We start from the raw sequence: 19945 nt of genomic DNA, 5'->3' as shown, positions 1-19945 counted from the left end.
AGGTCTTGGTGGGGCGGGCACGGACTGAATGCACCGCGCTGTTTATTGTCATTATCTGTGGGACATCGCGGCCACTGGGCTGGCAAGTAACGGAAAGTAGCAACTTCATCGGCTGCTGCACATGACAAGGGAATCTCTGGACCGCCGCGGCTCCGGGCCGGGAGGGGGCGCTGCAGCGGGAGGTGTGGTGGCGGCTCCGGGCCGGGAGGGGGCGCTGCTGCTGCTGCTGTGGCGGGAGGTGTGCTGGCGGCTCCGGGCCGGGAGGGGGCGCTGCTGCGGGAGGTGTGATGGCGGCTCCGGGCCGGCAGGGGGCGCTGCTGTGCGACGGGAGATGTGATGGCGGCTCCGGGCCGGGAGGTGGCGCTGTGGCGGGAGGTGTGTTGGCGGCTCCGGGCCTGGAGGGGGCGCTGCTGTGTGGCGGGAGGTGTGATGGCGGCTCCGGGCCGGGAATGGGCGCTGCTGCTGGAGGGTGTGATGGCGGCTCCGGACCGGGAGGGGGCGCTGCTGCTGGAGGGTGTGGTGGCGGCTCCGGGCCGGGAGGGGGCGCTGCTGCTGCTGCTGCTGCTGAGGAGGAGGAGGAGTCGGGGCCGAGTGAGAGTTGACATCTTTGCTCCGCTTCTATAATCTTTGGTCTACAGGATGTTTCAGGGGATCCCGGCCGCTGCGGGAGGTGAGGCTGTGGGGCCGAGGTAGAGGGTGTGGGGCCGGGGTAGAGGGTGTGGGGCCCGGGGTAGAGGGTGCGGGGCCGGGGTAGAGGGTGCGGGGCTCGGGGTAGAGGGTGTGGGGCCGGGGTAGAGGGTGCGGGGCCGGGGTAGAGGGTGCGGGGCCCGGGGTAGAGGGTGCGGGGCCCGGGGTAGAGGGTGCGGGGCCGGGGTAGAGGGTGCGGGGCTCGGGGTAGAGGGTGGGGGGCCGGGGTAGAGGGTGCGGGGCCCGGGGTAGATGGTGCCGGGGCCGGGGTACAGGGTGTGGGGCCGGGGTAGAGGGTGTGGGGCCCGGGGTAGAGGGTGCGGGGCCGGGGTAGAGGGTGCGGGGCTCGGGGTAGATGGTGCCGGGGCCGGGGTACAGGGTGTGGGGCCGGGGTAGAGGGTGCGGGGCCCGGGATGGAAGGTGTGGGGCCGGGGTAGAGGGTGCGGGGCCCGGGGTAGAGGGTGCGGGGCCCGGGGTAGAGGGTGTGGGGCCCGGGGTAGAGGGTGCGGGGCCCGGGGTAGAGGGTGTGGGGCCGGGGTAGAGGGTGCGGGGCCCGGGTTAGAGGGTGCGGGGCCGGGGTAGAGGGTGCGGGGCCCGGGGTAGAGGGTGTGGGGCCGGGGTAGAGGGTGCGGGGCCGGGGGTAGAGGGTGCGGGCCCGGGGTAGAGGGTGCGGGGCCCGGGTAGAGGGTGCGGGGCCCGGGGTAGAGGGTGTGGGGCCGGGGTAGAGGGTGTGGGGCCCGGGGTAGAGGGTGTGGGGCCCGGGGTAGAGGGTGTGGGGCCGGGGTAGAGGGTGCGGGGCCCGGGGTAGAGGGTGCGGGGCCCGGGGTAGAGAGTGCGGGCCCGGGGTAGAGGGTGCCGGGGCCGGGGTAGAGGGTGTGGGGCCCGGGATAGAGGGTGCGGGGCCGGGGTAGAGGGTGCGGGCCCGGGATAGAGGGTGCGGGGCCGGGGTAGAGGGTGCGGGCCGGGGGTAGCGGGTGCGGGGCCCGGGGTAGAGGGTGCGGGGCCCGGGGTAGAGGGTGCGGGGCCCGGGGTAGAGGGTGCGGGGCCCGGGGTAGAGGGTGCGGGGCCGGGGCCGAGGTAGAGGGTGCGGGGCCCGGGATAGAGGGTGCGGGGCCCGGGGTAGAGGGTGCGGGGCCCGGGGTAGAGGGTGCGGGGCCCGGGGTAGAGGGTGCGGGGCCGGGGTAGAGGGTGCGGGGCCGGGGATAGAGGGTGCGGGGCCCGGGGTAGAGGGTGCGGGGCCGGGGTAGAGGGTGCGGGGCCGGGGATAGAGGGTGCGGGGCCCGGGATAGAGGGTGCGGGGCCCGGGGTAGAGGGTGCGGGGCCCGGGGTAGAGGGTGCGGGGCCGGGGATAGAGGGTGCGGGGCCCGGGGTAGAGGGTGCGGGGCCGGGGTAGAGGGTGCCGGGCCGGGGTAGAGGGTGTGGGGCCGGGGTAGAGGTTGTGGGGTAGAGGGTGTGGGGCCCGGGGTAGAGGGTGCGGGGCCGGGGTAGAGGGTGCGGGGCCGGGGCCGGGGTAGAGGGTGTGGGGCCGGGGTAGAGGTTGTGGGGTAGAGGGTGTGGGGTAGAGGGTGCGGGGCCCGGGATGGAGGGTGTGGGGCCGGGGTAGATGGTGTAGGGCCGGGCCCGGGGAGGACGCGATGGGGCCGCAGCGAGCTGTTGTGTATGAAGGTAGACAAGGTACTATCGTGTATGAAGGTAGACAAATCTCCAGGGCCTGATCAGATATATCCGAGGACATTGTGGGGAACTAGAGAGGACATTGCTGATTAGTGTGGGTGTCAGGGGCAAATGCAGGAGAATGGGGTTAGGAGGGAGAGATAGATCAGTCCTGGTTGAATGAGGAAGTAGATGATAGGCCGAATGGCCTAATTCTGCTCCTGTCACTTATGAACATGAAGGAAATTTCCTTCGCTCCATAGATGCTGCTGCACCCGCTGAGTTTCTCCAGCATTTTCGTGTACCTTCAATTTTCCAGCATCTGCAGTTCCTTCTTAAACACTTATGAACATGAGTTTGCAGGAGCCCTGGCTGGGATTTACGTGTCGTCATTAAACACGGGTGAGGTGCTGGAGGACTGGAGGGTGGCAAATGTTGTGCCTCTATTCAAGTAGGGCTGAAGGGAAAAGTCTGGGAACGACAGGCCAGTGAGCCTGACATCTGTGGTAGCAAGTTAGCGAAGAAGATACTCGAAAAGGGGTGAAAATGATTAACAAAGATATCTGAGTTGTGAGGAAAGGTTGGATGAGTTGTGTCTATTTTACCTGGAGCACAGTGACTGAGGTAGATGGACGGGGATAGATAAGGTGAATGAATGGTCTTGTCAAAGGGCAGGGGAGTTAAAAACCAGAGGACACTGGTTTATGGTGAGAGTTCAGAGATTTAATAGAAACCTGAGGGGCATTGTTTCCACACAACAATATGGTGGGTATATGGAACGAGCAGCCAGAGGATGCAGTTGAGGCAAATACTATAACAACATTTAAAAGACACTTGGCCGGGTACATGGATATGAAAGGTGCGGAGAGATAGGGGTGAAAGGTTGGCAAATGGGACCAGTGTAGATGGGACATAGTTGCTATGTAAGAAGATAGACCAAAATGCTGGAGTAACTCAGCGGGACAGGCAGCATCTCTGGAGAGAAGGAATAGATGACATTTCGGGGCAAGACCCTTCTTCAGACTGTTGGCAGGGAAGGGGACGGGACAGAGATAGAATGTAGTCGGAGACCGTAAGACTGGTGGGAGAACTGGGAAGGGGGAGTGGATGGAGAGAGGGAAAGCAAGGGTAATTTGAAGTTAGAGAAGTCAATGTTCATACCGCTGAAGTGTAAGCTGCCCAATGTAAGAGTTGGGCCGAAGAGCAGTTGCCGTGCACTCATTCACCAATAACGTCAACATCTCTGTCCTTGTATAGACAGCTGTGGAGTGGTCAGAACCTTGCCCACACCCTCACAGGATACTTTTGTTTTGTCTGTACCTTCATTGTTTGTATCTTCATGTACCTTTGATTTGATTTTTAAGGCAGTATTTATGCATGCGCCATTTGTGTTCTGTGTTATTCCTTTAGTTAATCCCAGCACGTTCTGCTATTGATCTTCACCATAGTCAGAGCTGTACAACACACTCAGTCCCATCTGCCTGCATTTGCCCCAAATGCCTCTGAACCATTCCTATTCATACATCTCCAAATGCCTTTTAAAAGTCATAATTGTATCCGCTTCCATAGCTTCGTCTGGCAACTCGTTCCCTGATACGCACTACCCTCTCAGTGAAAGATTGTCTCTGAGAATCTCCCCTCTTGCAAGCCAATACCCTTCAGTTTGTTTTAATCCTCTACCCTGGGAATGTGAGTGTTCACTTTATCCATGCCCTCATGATCTTGTACACCTCAATAAGATCAACCCCTCACCTTCCTACGCTTCAAAGAAAACAGTCCCAGCCTATCCAACCTCTCGGTGGATAGGGTGGTCATGGTGGAGCAGTGGTAGAGTTGCTGCCTTACAGCGAATGCAGCGCCGGAGACCCGGGTTCGATCCTGACTACAGGTGCTGGTGTCTGTACGGAGTTTGTACGTTCTCCCCGTGATCTGCGTGGGTTTTCTCCGAGATCTTCGCTTTCCTTCCACACTCCAAAGACGTGCGGGTTTGTAGGTTAATTGGCTTGGTAAATGTAAAAAAATAATGTCCCTAGTGTGTGTAGGATAGTGTTAATGTGCGGGGATCGCTGGTCGACGCGGACTCGGTGGGCCGAAGGGCCTGTTTCCGCGCTGTAAACTAAACTCTGCCTTGAACTCAAGTCCACAAGCCCAGGTAACATCCCGATGAATCTTCTCCACCCTTTCCAACTCAATGCCATCCTTCCTGTAACTGGGTGACCAGACCTGCTCACGGGCTCACAGTGTGGCCTCAAGGGCCTGAGTGTGGTGTCTGTCAGTACGACCACTGTCAATCCTCGTGCCGGTGGGTGAGCTGAGGTTGGGCCTTGGGTCGTGGGCAAGGGCATGGCTCCCTCTGCAGGATCAGGGGCTAATCAGTCCAAATGATTCCCTTTTGAATGTTTCAGGTCAAGGGAACAAACCGGAGCTGTATGAGGTGAGATAAATGGGCACATGGGAGGGGTGTAGGGGGAGAGGGGGAGGTAGACAGGGTCAGACTGAGCCTGGGGTGGAGGGGCACTGGCGGTAGAAGGTGTCAGACTGGCAAGCAGGGGGTGGGGGGGGGGGGGGGGGGGTGGTGTCACAGTAGTGGATGTCTGGAGGGAAGGGGGAAGGTGTGGAAAGGGGAGGTACAGGAGAGAGGGTGTGGGGAGGGTGGGTGTGGAATGGGTGGGTGGGGAGGGGGAAGGTGTGGGGTCCCTGTGTGAAGCGTTCTCTACCCTGCAGAGGGGTGGGGAAGGGAGACAGTGTGGTTGTGGGGAGGAGAGGGGTTGTGTGGATGGTGTGTGAGTATGCAATCCCTGTGTGAATCGTTCTCTTCCCCTGCAGGAGGTGAAGCTGTACAAAAATGCCCGGGAGCGGGAGAAGTGAGTGATGGTGATGGCCACGGCCCATTGATGGGAGGGAGAGAGGGCAGGAGGGCGGGAGAGGTGGAGGGGGGGGAGAGGGCAGGAGGGGGAGAGGGGTTGAGGAGGGGGAGGAGAAGGCAGGAGTAGGTGGAGAGGGGGTGGGGAGGGGGGGAAGAGGGCAGGAGAGGGCGGGGAATGGGGAGGAGAGGGCGGGGAATGGGGGGTGTTCACCAACTGAGGGTCCCCCTACACCACAGGTTTGACAACATGGCGGAGCTGTTTGCTGTTGTGAAGACCCTTCAGGCTCTGGAGAAAACCTACATCAAGGACTGCGTCACTCCCACTGAGTAAGTGTTTGATTCCCGAGAGGGCCTGGGGAAGGGAAGAGTGGGGTGGAGGGGTCAGGAGGTGGGGGGTAGTATCTGTGACCCTGTTGCCCCCTCATTGTGTACTAGGAGCCACACTGTGGACGGCTCATTCCAGCCCCTCGGTGCCCTGATACAAGGGCAACGACAACGTACAGTCTCCACAGTGACCCCCCCCCCACTGTGTTGAAGGTACACGGCTGGCTGTGTCCCATCCTTCCTGTGTTATAGGTCCACGCTGCCTGTTCCCCACAGTGACCCCCCCCCCCCGTGTTACAGGTACACACTGCCTGTTCCCCACAGTGACCCCCCCTGTGTTACAGGTACACACTGCCTGTTCCCCACAGTGACCCCCCCCTGTGTTACAGGTACACGGCTGCCTGTTCGCGGCTGCTGGTTCAGTACAAGGCTGCGTTCCGACAGGTGCAGGGGGCCGACCTCGCCTCCATCGATGAGTTCTGTCGTCGCTACCGTGTGAGTGGGGGGAGGGGAGAGGGATGCGGTGGGGGGAGGTGTGTGAGGGTGGGGGATGGGGAGGGGGGTGAAGGTGTGGGAGTGGGTATGTGTGTGGGGGATGAGGGTGTGTGTGACGGGGGGGTGTGGGTGACGGGGTGGGGGGGGTGCGTGAAGGGGTGAGGGGGGGGTGTGCGGATGAGGGTGTGTGAGGGGGGGGTGTGAGGATGAGGGTGTGGGGGGTGAAGGGGGGTGTGTGTGAGGGGGTGAAGGGGGGTGTGTGTGAAGGGGTGAGGGTGCGTGAAGAGGTGAGGGTGTGTGTGTGACGGGGTATGGGGATGAGGGTCTGTGAGGGGAGTTGGGGGGTGAAGGGGGGGTGTGTGACGGGGTGGGGGGGGTGCGTGAAGGGGTGAGGGGGGGGTGTGGGGATGAGGGTATGTGAGGGGGGTGTGTGACGGGGGTGTGGGGGGTGAAGGGGGGTGTGTGTGAGGGGGTATGGGGATGAGGGTCTGTGAGGGGTGTGGGGGGTGAAGGGGGGGTGTGTGTGACGGGGTATGGGGATGAGGGTCTGTGAGGGGAGTTGGGGGGTGAAGGGAGGTGTGTGTGACATGGGTGAGGGGCAGTGTGTGAGGGGGTGAGGGTGTGTGAAGGAAGTTGGGGGTGTGAGGGAGGTGTTGTGGAGGGAGGGGCTGTACTGACCACTCCACCCCCACAGCTGGACTGCCCGCTGGCCATGGAGCGGATCAAAGAGGACCGTCCCATCACTATCAAGGACGACAAGGGCAACCTGAACCGCTGCATTGCCGACATCGTGTCTGTAAGTTGTCCCATCCCCCCCCCCCCCCCAACATCATGTCCGTGAGCCTCACTGCCCAGCCTCACTGACGGCTGCCTCTGTCTCTCCACAGCTCTTCATCACCGTCATGGACAAGCTGCGCCTGGAGATCCGCGCCATGGATGAGGTAAGCAGCCCCTCCCCCAGACACTGCCTGACCCACTGAGTTCCTCCAGCACTTTGCTTCCTGCTCCAGATTCCAGCAGTCCGTCTGCCACAGTCGTGGTGAGTGGCACAGCCTGGTGAAGGGTCTGATGTCCCGTCTGTGTTTAATCTTGACGGCTCCTGTGCCTCCCCTTAGATCCAGCCTGACCTCCGCGAGCTGATGGAGACCATGAATCGCATGAGTAACCTGCCCCCGGACTTTGAGGGCAAGGAGAAGGTGGACCAGTGGTGAGTGTCTGTGCTGCAGTTTGTACGCGAGTCAGTACATGGTCATGGGTTCACCAGCATCCATCCCACAGTGAGAGGTGTGGGGTCCCAGTTATTGGGGCAGCAAGACCCCACTAATGAAGCACAGAAACAGCCCACCTAGTCAGCACATTGGCTTAGTCCCATTTCTCGCACATATCCCTCTAACCCCCTCCTATCCATATATGTCCAAATGTCATAATTGTATCACTTCTACAGCTTCCTCTTGCAGCTCATTCCAGATATAGACTACCCTTTGAGTGAAAAAGTTGCCCCTGAGGCTGTGTTTCCACTTTGAAGGAAATTACCTGAAATTCAGGAAATTCTGTTGGTCTTCGGGTAATTTTAGGGAAATTAAATAATTTCGGGAAATTATGATTTTGTATTTTGATTTTGGGGGGAAGAGTATATTTACGGCCCTGCGCAGTTGGGGGAGGCCCGTCATCCGCGTCACAATTGAAAATGGCGACGGTGACGCTGTAGGGACGCAGAATGACGCCGTCTCCCCGCCCGTGCGCAGTGGGCCCGGTACCCGCGTGTGCGCAGTTGGGGCAGCAGTCGCACATGCGCAGTTGGGGAATTTTTGGAAATACCATCAAATTCCAGGAAATTTAGGAATTTTATTTAAGGAATTTTTTTTGAGGTGTGGAAGCATTGTGTGAGGTTCCTCATCAATCTCTCCCCTCTCATGTTAACCCTGTGCCCTCTAGTTTTAGAATCCTCTCCCCTAGGAAACAGACTGTGAGTGTTCACTTTATCCATGCCTACATGATCTTGTACACCTCAATAAGGTCACCCCTCAGCCACCTGCGCTCCAAAGAAAAACGGTCCCGTTCTATCCAAGCTCTCCCTGAAATGCAAGCCCAGGTACGATCCTGGTGAATCTCGTCTGCATCCATTCCAACTTGGAGACATTCTTCTCATAGCTGGGTGAGCAGAACTGCACGGTATTGAAACAGTGAGAGGTGTGGAGCTCTCCAATGGCTAGGACCTGGTAACCAGGGTCACTGAGGGACAGTGCAGGTCCAGTGCTCATTGGGAGGGTCAACAGGAAGGACACAAGACCGGAGCAAGAGACCAGCAGCCGACGAACTCAGTGGGTCAGGCAGTGTGGTAGGCAGAGTGGACTTGCAGGGTGTCGACCCGCAACGTCGACCGCTTCTCTGCCTCCACAGATGCTGCTCGACAAGCTGAGGTCCTCCGTTGATTGTCCGGGAAATTGGTCGCAGTGGGGCGAGGGCTGGATTGCTGGGGCCACGTGTGTAAATGAAGTGGATGCACACACCTGTGTCTGGTCAGTGATTCATGATCGTACACTGCGTGGTAGAGTTAATCTGCAAGTCAAATCAGCAGCGAGGAAGGCAAATGCAATGTTTCCATTGATTTAGAGAGGACTAGAATATAAAAACAGGGGTGCAAGGTTGAAGCTTCAGAAAGCACTGGTTAGACCGTGTTTGGAGCAGTTTTGGGAATGCAGAGTCAGTGGGGGGAGAGCGGGGCAGTGGGATTAGTGTGGGATTGACAGTCAATGGTGTTTTATTGTCATACTAGACCAAGTGCAGACCTGTTGCTCCCCAACGCAAGATCCCGCCACTTACCCGTCACCCCAACACAATATTGCACCACTCGCGCATAGCCCCCAATTGCGCAGGTGCGGCTCATTTCTCCTCATCCTCCAGCACTCCCTCCTCCTCCTCTTCACCCTCCCTCTTCAGTCCCTAGAGAGGGAGGGATGGTAGAGGGGGAGGTGAAGAGAGGGAGAGGGGTAGAGAGGGAGAGGGAGGGGTAGAGAGGGAGGGGGAGGAGATAGAGAGGGAGGGGAGTAGAGTTGAGGGGGGGGGGGTGGATAGAGGGAGAGGGGCAGAGATGGAGGGGGTAGAGAGAGAGAGGGGGAGAGGGAGGGGGTAGAGGGAGGGTAGAGAGAGGGAGGTAGGGGGTAGAGAAAGTGGGTAGGGGTGGAGGAGGGCATCTCCCTCTTCCACTCCACCCCCCCTCCCCCCATCTCCCTCTTCCACTCCCCACCCGATCTCCCTCCTCATTTCCCTCATCCTCCCATTCCCTGCCCCAGGACCTACCCAGGTCGTAGAGCAGCACCAGTGCCTGGAACTCGGCCTGGTTCTCGTACTCGGCCCGGCCCGGCCCTGGCTGTAGACTCCAGCCATCAGCTCGGCACTGCCTGGGCTCCAGTGTGCTTGTCCCTGACCCCGGACCCAGGCTTGTCCTTGGTTCCAGCGGCGGCTTCTTTCTCGGCCCCGGTCACAGCCCCATCCCAAGGCCCGGGCCCGGCCCTCACTCCAGCTCCAGCACCACCCTCCCCACCGGGCGTTGGGCACCGGCTGTCGCCACCACGTGAGTGCTGGAGTGCCCCTTCCTCCCGTCCTGCCCTGTGAGTGCATTTTGACATTACTCGAGTGCTTTTTTCCAAAATGGGTGAGTTTTTGGCCTGTTTTAAAATTTTTAAATGATTATAAGATCGGAAATATAGGTGGGAATGCGAAGGGAAGATGTTTATCACCTCAACGGGAAAAATGTGAGTTGGATGTGTGTAAATGGGAAGGTTGGGACCTAGTGTTTGGAAGAAGATAGGAAAAGCAGATTGACACATCGTCAGCACAAACACAAACAATAAGAATAGTTTTAGTAGTGTAGCGATGTCCCAGGTAGAGCAATAAAATTCTTACTTGCTGCAGCACAACAGAATATGCAAACATAGTATGATAGGACAAACGTGTGGGATTAATAGAGAGCTGTGGGGAGGGTACTCTCGCTGCAGATTGCGGCATTAATTGAGTTGGAGGTCTGGTTTCACACCACCCTCTGCATTGCAGGCTCCAGAAGCTGAGTGCGATGTCCGCCTCGGACGAGTTGGATGACTCGCAAGTACGTCAGATGCTGTTTGATCTGGAATCTGCCTACAACTCGTTCAACCGGTTCCTGCACTCGTCGTGAAGGGCTACCTGCCCCAGCCTCTTCCTGTTCCGCGCGGTTTTTGCTGTTTCTGCCCCACTGCTGCTAGGCTCCGGGTGGATGTAGTTTTCTTTCAATAAACACCTGAGATTGTACATTCTGCATTTTGCTTGAGTGGCGTCTGCTTTGATGTATTGTTTTCACACCTTATCCCTCTCCCCTGAATTTCAGTCTGAAGATGGGTCTCGATCCGAAACGTCACCCATTCCTTCTCTGCCACTGCAGCACTTTGTGTCATTGTGTCTGACATTGGCAGCTGGTACTGCCTGTGGCAGTCTCCGTGGGGGTGAGGGGGCTGGGCCTGGGGTGAGGGGGCTGGGGGGAGGGGAGGGGAGAGCAAGAGTGGGAGAGGAGCAGGAGATTATAGAGAGGGGGTTGTGTAGAGGGGCGGGGCCTATTGAGGGGCGGGGTTGTGTTGGGGCGAGGGCGGGGCTTAGTGGGCTGAGGAGGGGATGGGGCTAGGGCGGGGTCTGTGGAGGGGGCGGGGTTGTGTTGGGGTGAGGGCGTGGTCTGTGGAGGGGGCGGGGTTGTGTTGGGGAGGAGGCGTGGTCTGTGGAAGGGGCGGGGTTGTGTTGGGGAGAGGGCGTGGTCTGTGGAGTGGGCGGGGTTGTGTTGGGGTGAGGGCGTGGTCTGTGGAGGGGGCGGGGTTGTGTTGGGGAGAGGGCGTGGTCTGTGGAGGGGGCGGGGTTGTGTTGGGGTGAGGGCGGGGCTTAGAGGGCAGCGGAGGGACCTGTGGAGGGGACGGGGCCTGTCACTCAGGGCGGAGGCTATGGAGAGGGCGGAGCTTGCAGGTGGGCAGGTCCAGCCCCCCCGGTGGCGTCGGGGCGGCTGTGCGCAGGCGCGGCGGTTGCCCTGGTTGCCCCGGTGACGAGGCCGGGCCGGGCCGGCGGGATGAGCGCATCTGAGGTGGAGGCGGCGGTGGGCCGGCGGTACCGGCTCCGGCGGCGGCTGGGCCAGGGGGTGAGTCAGGCCCACACCGGCCAACATGTCCCATCTACACTATTCCCACCTGCCTGCGTTTGGCTCATATCCCTCCAAACCTGTCCTATCCATGTACCTGTCTAACTGTTTCTTAAACGATGGGATAGTCCCAGCCTCAACTACCTCCTCTGGCAGCTTGTTCCATACAGTTACCCCTCAGATTCCCCTTCACCTTGAACCTATGTCCTCTGGTCCGCGATTCCCCAATCTGGGCAAGAGACTCTGTGCGTCTACCCGATCTAATCCTCTCATGGTTTGATGCACCTCTCATGGTTTGATTACCCCTCAGCTTTCTGCACTCCAAGGAATAAAGTCCCAGCTTCTCCTTATAACTCAAGACCTCCAGATCCTGTCAACTAATTGTAAATCTTTTACAGTCCTACATGGCATCTTTCCAATGTAATGTCATTCTTCCTGCAGCAGGGGGACACTGCACACCAAATTGGCCGTATTAACGTTTTGAACAGGTATAACATGACATCCCATTCTTGCATGTAACATCCTGACCAACGAAGTCAAGAATGCCTAATGCCACCTTCATCACCCATTTACCTGTGTCTCCACCTGCATGCAATAGGAACAGCGAATGAATCAGAACAAGTAGAGTCTTAGTTGCACATTAGATGCAACAATGGTACATATGCAATAACTTATCAGTAAATCTAAGTAAACCAGATCATGATAGTGTAAAAACCAAAGTACACAGAACAACCATCATAGTGCAAACTCCGAAGCAGTGCTGTTCTGCTGTAGGATGGTTCAAGGTGGTTTCAGAAGCTGATAGTTGATGGGAATAAGCTGTTCTTAAACCAGATGGTTGTGGTTTTGCGACTCCTGTACCTTCTCCCCAGATTGGCAAATAGCAAAACCCTGATCTAAAATGTCACCTATCCATGTTCTCCAAAGATGCTGTGTGACATACTGAGTTCCTCCAGCGCTTTTTGTGGATGGGCTGAGTTTATTCTGACTAGAATACAGGAGGCTGAGATGACCTGATGGATTTGAAAAATGTTATGAGGGGCCTTAGGGTAAATAGTCAGAGGGCACAGTTTAAGGTAAGGGGGGAGAAATTTAAAGAGCGGCAAATTTTTCACAACGAGAGGGTGGGTATAGCGTAGTTAAGCAGAGGTATGTAAAATTATGACATTTAAAACATTAGGTACATGCATAGGAAAGGATAGAGGGAAATGGGATTAATATGAACAAATGGGATTGGTGTTGGCAGATATCTTGGTCAGCACAGATGAGTTGGGCTGAAGGGCCTGTGTCTGGTTGTACCTCTGTCTCTATACTAATCCCCATCACCAGCACCTACTTAACCAACAGCTTTGGCAATGATGTGCTGATTTGGGTATTTTCAATATTGTGGAATTCTTTGCCAACAATACTCCCTCAGTTCTTTGATGGAGACACAGATTATGCAGGTTCTGGCACCACCCTTTTAGTTTACAAAAAGCTGGAGTAACTCAGTGGGTCTCAACATCTCTGGAGAAAAGGAATAGGAAAAGGAATTTATCGCAGTCGCTGCCTCAAAAAGGCTGGCAGTATCATCAAAGACCCACACCATCCTGGCCACACACTCATCTCCCTGCTACTTTCAGGTAGACGGTACAGGAGCCTGAAGACTGCAACAACCAGGTTCAGGAATAGCTACTTTCCAACAGCCATCAGGCTATTAAACCTGGCTCGGACAAAACTCTGATTATTAATAACCACTTTCTGCTATTTGCACTTTATCAGTTTATTTATTCATGTGTGTATATATTTATATCATGGTATATGGACACATTTATCTGTTTTGTAGTAAATGCCTACAAATGCCTTCTGTGTGCTTAAGCAAAGCAAGAATTTCATTGTCCTATACAGGGACACATGACAATAAACTCACTTGAACTTGAGGTGACGTATTGGGTCAAGACCTTTCTTCGCAGTTACTCCAGCTTTTTGTGTCTATCTTCAATGTAAACCAGCATCTGCAGTTCCTTCCCACCGTTGTAGTTTAGTTTGGTTTATTGTCACGTGTACCAAAGTGAATAGTGAAAAGCTTTTCGTTACATTCTATCCAGTGAAGAAAAGACAATAATGATTACAATCAATAGACAATAGGTGCAGGAGTAGACCATTCGGCCATTCACTGTGATCATAGCTGATCATGCACAATCAGTATCCCGTTCCTGCCTACTCCCCATATCCCATGACTCCGCTATCTTTAAGAGCTCTATCTAACTCTCTCTTGAAAGCATCCAGAGAATTGGCCTCCACTGCCTTCAGAGGCAGAGAATTCCACAGATTCACAACTCTCTGTGTGAAAAAGTATTTCTCCAGCTCCGTTCTAAATGGATTGTGGATGATCAGCCATCCACATTGTACAGATAAAGGATAGTCAGATTAAAGATAGTTCAAAGATATGCAGTGAGGTAGATGGGATGTCAGGACCGCACTCTAGTTGGTGAGTGGACGGTTCAGTTGTCTGATAACAGCCGGCAAGAAACTGTCCATGAATCTGGAGGTATGCGTTTTCACACTTAATAATAATAATAATAATAATAATAATAATAATAATAATAATAATACTTTATTGATCCCCTCAGGGAAATTCAGATGTCCAGAAGCCCCCAACCAACAAACCCACAGATTCAAAACGAACGCAGACAGAAAATACATAGAATACAATGTGGACACTACCTCAGAGCAATAAATACTTAAAAAGACCAATAATTAACAGTTAAAAATTAAAAATTGCTAAATGCATCCCCCTACAGCCTAGCGGTCCGAATTATAAAATCTAATGGCTGCAGGGGTGAAGGATCTCCTGAACCGCTCCGTTCTACAGGGCAGGGAGAGGAGCCGGTTGTTGTTCCAAGTGCTCTTTTGACTCTCCAGAATTACATGGAGGGGATGCCCGGGGTTTTTCAGGATGACCTGCACCTTGTGCCTCATACGCCTCTCAAGCACATCCATCCCAGAGTCTACTCTCCCCTCCAGCACTGAGCTAGCTCGTTTAACCAGTTTGTCCAGCTTCTTGTTGTTTTTTGCACTAATGCTGTTGCCCCAGCAGACAACAGCGTAGAAAATAACACTTGCAACCACAGTGTTGTAAAACATGTGCAGCATATCATTACACACATTGAAGGATTTGAGCCTTCTGAGGAAAAAGAGTCTGCTCTGGCCTTTTTTGTAGAGGGAGTCAGTTGACAGACCAGTCCAGTTTGTTATCAAGGTGCACTCCAAGGTATTTATATGTCTGCACCACCTCAATGTCCACCCCTGCAGCGTTGACCGGCTGAAGGGGGAGCTTGGACCTGCCAAAGATAACCACCATCTCTTTAGTCTTAGTTGTGTTCAGGATGAGACAGTTCTCTTCACTCCAGGCACAAAAGGCACTGGTCAAGTTCCTGTATTCCTCCTCCTGCCCGTTCCTTACACATGCCACAATCGCTGTATCATCTGAATATTTCTGTACGTGGCATGTGTCAGACTAGTTAAAGTCTGCTGTATACAGGGTGAAGAGGAACGGGGCCAGAACCGTTCCCTGTGGGGCTCCAACAATGCACACCACTGTGCCAGAGACACTGTCCCCCATCTTGACAAACTGTGGTCGACCTGTCAGGTAGTCGTATATCCAGGAGATAAATGTGGAATCCACCCCCATCTTCTGAAGCTTGTCATTCGGAATCAGGGGTTGGATGGTGTTGAACGCACTTGAGAAGTCGGAAGAACACAATCCTCACATAGACACCGGGTTTGTCCAAAAAGGAGTAGATCCGGTGCAGCATGTAGAGGACTGCGTCATCCACCCCAATGTTCTCCTGGTATGCAAACTGTAGTGGGTCGAGTGCGTGCTGGACTTGTGGTCTCAGGAGACACTTAAGTTTAGTTTAGTTTAGAGATACACTTCTGTACATCTTGCCTGATGGGAGAGGAGAGAAGAGTGAGTGACCAGCGTGAGACTAGTCCTTCATTATGCTGGTGGCCTTTCCAAGGCTGCATGAAGTGTAGATAGTCAATGGAAGGGAGGTTGGTTTGCAGGATGGTCTGGGCTATGTCCGAACATTGTCATATCCCAATCTATCTTCAGTTTCTCCCAGTTTCCAATTAGGAGCTAGAGTAGGTCATGTGGACCTTGGAGCATGCTCTGCATTTCATGGCTGATCCTGGCCTGAACACATCTCTGCCTCCAGGTTACTTGTGACGAGCTCTACAATCCCTGGACATAGTCTTGGGGATGGGATGAGTGCAGATGGGTGCCCATCAGCTGTCTGATTCTATTTACATGATTTCCAAGAATCTTTGCTGGCTGTGACAAATTAATTGACAGTAACTACTGGGCAGGGAATTTTCAATAATTCACAAGCCTATGAGAGAAGAAATCTGGCGGTCAGAATTTGCCTGCTTTAGGAAAGAGGAGGGCTGATCAATCCCCAGCCCTCCTCTGACCCCAACCCCCACCCTTGTCGTACCTTCACCATCCCCCCTGTCCTCCCTCTATTAGAAGGCGACTCACTACCCAGTGATGACCCTTTCTCCCGTCTCCACCGGTCTCCCTCGTCGTGGACTCCCCAGACCGTCTTTCTACGCTCTCTAGACCTCTTTATTTCTAACTGCCGGCGTGACATCAACCGTCTCAACTTTTCCAGTCCCCTACAGCTCTCCGCTCACTCTGCAGCAACCCTGACATTATAATCAAGGGAGGTGCCGTGGTTGGATGGCACCCTGACCTCTACCGGTCTGAGGCCAGGCGACAACTCTCAGACACCTCCTTGGACCTACTTATCCTTGGACTATGAGCCCACAAACGAGCACCAGGCCTTAATCTCACACACCATTACTGATTTCATCACTTGTGGCTGTCTGCCTTCCACAGCCTCCAACTTTATCATTCCCCAGCCCCGCACAGCCCAGTTTTATCTTCTCCCCAAAATCCACAAACACAACTGCCCTGGCAGACCCATTGTTTCTGCCTGCTCCTGTCCCACGGAAATGATTTCCACGTATCTCGACCATCCTATCCCCCCGGTCCAATCTCTCCCGACCTATGTCCAAGATAACTCACATGCCCGTCATCTCTTTAATGACTTCCGCTTTCGGAGCCCCCCACTCCCTCATCTTTACTATGGATGTTCAGTCACTCTACACCTCCATCCCCCACCAGGAAAGCCTTAAAACCCTCCGTTTCTTCCTCGACCACAGAACCAGCCAATTTCCCTCTATTAACACTCTACTGCGTCTAGCGGAGTTGGTCCTCACCCTCAACAACTTCTCCTTTGACTCCTCCCACTTCCTCCAAGTCCAAGGCTATGGGCACCCGCATAGGCCCCAGCTAATCCTGCCTCTTTGTAGGGTACGTTGAACAGTCCCTGTTCCAGGCGTACACTGGCCCTATCCCCAAACTCTATCTCTGTTACATTAATGACTGCGTCGGTGCTGCCTCCTGTACCCATGCAGAACTCATGGACTTCATCAACTTCACCACCAATTTTCATCGTGCACTCAAATTTACTTGGACCATCTCCGACACCTCCCTCCCCTTTCTTGATCTCACAGTCTCCATCACAGGAGATAGACGTTTGACCGATGTCTATTACAAACCCACTGACTTCAACAAGTATCTTGACTACACTTCTTCCCACCCTGCTTCCTGCAAATACTCTATCCCCTATTCCTAATTCCTCCGTCTAGGCCGCATCTGCGCCCAAGATTAGATGTTCCATTCTCATGTCTCCTCGGTACCCCGCAATTCCGCCCTTGCTCCCCCTCCCCCTGGTCGCAACAGAGAGAGTCCCCCTAGTCCTTACCTCCCACCCTATCAGCCATCGTATACAACACATAATCCTCCGAAATTTCCGCCACCTCTAACGGGATCTCAACACTAGTCAAATCTTCCCATCTCCTCTCCTTTACGCCTTACGCAGAGACCGTTCCCTCCGCAACTCCCTGGTTAACATCCCTTCCCACCCAAACCACCCCCTCCCCAGGTACCTTTCTCTGCAACCACAGAAGATGCAACGCCTGTCCCTATACCTCCTCCCTCAACTCTGTCCAGGGACCCTGGCAGTCCTTTCAGGTGAGGCAGAGGTTCACTTGCATCTCCTCCAACCTCATCTACTGTATCCGTTGTTCAAGATGTGGACTCTTATACATCGGTGAGACCAAACGTAGACTGGACGATCGTTCCGCTGAACACCTTCGCTCAGTCCACCTGAACCTACCTGATCTCCCGGTTGCTGGACACTTTAATTCTCCTTCCCATTCCCACACTGACCTTTCTGTCCTAGATCTCCTCCATTGTCCAAGTGAGGCTAAATGCAAATTGGAGGAACAACATCTCATATTTCACTTGGGCAGCTTACAGCCCAGTGTTATGAATATTGATTTATCTCACTTCAGGTAGCCCCGGCATTCCCTCTCTCTCTATACCTCCCCCACCCAAGTCGCATTAGCTTCTGATTTACACCCTACAAACAGCTAACAAACGATGTGGAGCTCTTCCGTTGCCTCCGCATCCAAGCGTTTTTCCATGGGAGGAGTCCTCACCCCCCTGCGATGACCCCTTCTCCTGTCTCCAACGGACCCCCTCCTCTTAGACTCCCCTCATGGCCATCTACCTGCTTTAGACCTTTTTATTTTAAACTGCCGGCGAGACATCAACCGCTTCAACTTCTCCACTCCCCTTTCTCACTCTAACCTCTCCCCCCCTGAACGTACAGCTCTCCACTCACTCTGCAACAACCCAGACTGGGTGATCGAACCTGCCGACAAGAGAGGTGCCGTGGTAATCTGGCGTGCTGATCTCTACTGCTCAGAGGCCACGCACCAACTCTCAGACACCTCCTCCTACTTATCCTTGGATCCTGACCCCACAGACGAGCACCAGGCCATTATCTCTAGCACCATCACTGGCTTCATCACTTCCGGCTCCCTGCCCCCCCAAGCCTCCAACCTCATCGTTCCCCAGCCCCGCACGGCTCGATTTTACCTTCTCCCCAAAATCCACAAACCTGACTGTCCTGGTAGACCCATTGTTTCTGCTTGTTCTTGTCCCACCGAACTTATCTCCACATACCTCAACTCCATCCTATCCCCCCTGGTCAAATCCCTCCCTACCTATGTCCAAGACACCTCACACGGTCTTCGTCTCCTCCTTGACTTCTGTTTTCTAGGCCCCCATTCCCTCATCTTCACCATGGATGTCCAGTGACTCTACACCTCCATCCCCCACCAGAAGGGTCTTAAAGCCCTCCGTTTCTTCCTCGGCCGCAGAACCAACCAATCCCCTGCTGATACTCTCCTCCGCCTGGTCCTTGCCCTCAACAACTTTTCGTTTGACTCCACCCATTTCCTCCAAATCCAAGGCGTAGCTATGGGCACGCGCATGGGCCCCAGCTATGCCTGCCTCTTTGTAGTGTACATTGAACAATCCTTGTTCGAGGCCTACCGTGGCCCTATCTCCGAACTCTACCTACGCTACATTGACGACTGCATTGGTGCTACCTCCTGCACCCATGCAGAACTCACTGACTTCATTCATTTCACCACTAACTTCCATCCGGAACTCGAATTCACCTGGACCATTTCCGACATCTCCCTACCGTTTCTAGACCTCACTATCTCCATCGCAGGTAACAGAATACTCACCAACATCTACTACAAACCCACTGACCCTCATGGCTATCTGGACTACACTTCCTCCCACCCTGCTTACTGTAAGGACTCTATCCCCTACACACAATTCCTCCGTCTACGCCGCATCTGCACCCAGGATGAGGTGCTCCAAACCAGGGCATCGGAGATGTCCTCATTCTTTAGGGAACGGGGGTTCCCCTCTTCGACTATAGATGAGGCCACGATATGGTACGATACGATACAATATTACTTTATTGTCAGAACAAAGTCTGAAATTTGTTTTGCATCGCAGCAGCTCCATTTAGAGCATCACATAAAAGATAAAAGAGACATGAAAAGTCATGCATTCAGACATCAAGACAGGACCCAAAAATACATACATTCAACACAACATTACAATAACAGAAGACAACATTTGAGGCCCATCAGCGTGCATTTGATCTGGGATTAAGCGCCGTATTTAGTTCGAGGATTGTCTCGTGCACAAAAGAGTGCTTCAGTCTAACCTTATTAAATTTTGGAACCCTATATCTCCGGTTTGATGGTAACAAATTGTACTCACTGTTCAGAACGTGGTTAGGGACAGAAGAAATATTCCATGACCCTGACCAGGGTCTCTTCTATATCCCGTAACTCCGCTCTCCCTCTCCATCGTAACAAGGGCAGAGTCCCCCTTGTCCTCACCTTCCATCCTACCAGCCGTCACATACAACAGATAATCCTCCAACATGTTCGCCACCTCCAACGGGAGCCCACCCCTGGCCACATCTTCCCATCTCCTCTCCTTTCGGCTTTCCGCAGAGACCGCTCCCTCCGTAACTCCCTGGTCAATTCGTCCCTTCCCACCCAAACTACCCCCTCCCCTGGTACTTTCTCTTGCAACTGCAGGAAATGCTACACTTGTCGCTTTACCTCCCCCTTGACTCCATCCAAGGACCGAAGCAGTCTTTCCCGATGAGGCAGAGGTTCACCTGCACCTCCTCCAATCTCATCTATTGCATCCGCTGCTCTTGGTGTCAACTGCTCTACATCGGTGAGACCAAACGCAGGCTTGGCGATTGCTTCGCTCAACACCTCAGCACAGTTCGCATTAACCAACCTGATCTCCCAGTGGCTCAGCACTT

At 54.6% G+C, this 19945-nt stretch overlaps 2 protein-coding genes across 2 annotated transcripts in view; both read left to right on the top strand.

Annotated features, from left to right (window-relative positions):
• The first annotated feature begins 545 nt into the window (after nt 1-545).
• Nucleotides 546-10319, top strand: vps28 (VPS28 subunit of ESCRT-I). The gene is made up of 9 exons (XM_033040663.1): nt 546-670; nt 4746-4774; nt 5167-5204; nt 5444-5533; nt 5920-6025; nt 6720-6821; nt 6913-6966; nt 7141-7232; nt 10079-10319. The coding sequence occupies exons 1-9, from the start codon at nt 640-642 to the stop codon at nt 10197-10199; spliced, it is 663 nt and encodes a 220-aa protein (XP_032896554.1). The 5' UTR covers nt 546-639; the 3' UTR covers nt 10200-10319.
• Nucleotides 10320-11029: 710 nt separating this feature from the next.
• Nucleotides 11030-19945, top strand: part of mapk15 (mitogen-activated protein kinase 15) — a 44502-nt gene continuing 35586 nt past the window's right edge. Inside the window, exon 1 of the mRNA XM_033040650.1 lies at nt 11030-11177. Within this exon, the coding sequence (XP_032896541.1) occupies nt 11109-11177 (69 nt within the window). The 5' untranslated portion in view covers nt 11030-11108. The remainder of the gene's footprint in view (nt 11178-19945) is intronic.

The sequence above is a fragment of the Amblyraja radiata genome, chromosome 2 (genome assembly GCF_010909765.2).
Source record: "Amblyraja radiata isolate CabotCenter1 chromosome 2, sAmbRad1.1.pri, whole genome shotgun sequence".
NCBI lineage: Eukaryota > Metazoa > Chordata > Chondrichthyes > Rajiformes > Rajidae > Amblyraja > Amblyraja radiata.
The sequence above is the reverse complement of the archived record's forward strand: the minus strand, read 5'-3'. Positions and strand labels throughout refer to the sequence as shown.

Bases quoted from the DNA above. Each gene is read 5' to 3' on its own strand.
- vps28 (XM_033040663.1), top strand. From the start codon at position 640: ATGTTTCAGGGGATCCCGGCCGCTGCGGGAG. The intron at 6,822-6,912 runs GTAAGTTGTCCC...GTCTCTCCACAG, and splicing joins GCATTGCCGACATCGTGTCT to CTCTTCATCACCGTCATGGA. The intron at 7,233-10,078 runs GTGAGTGTCTGT...TCTGCATTGCAG, and splicing joins AAGGAGAAGGTGGACCAGTG to GCTCCAGAAGCTGAGTGCGA.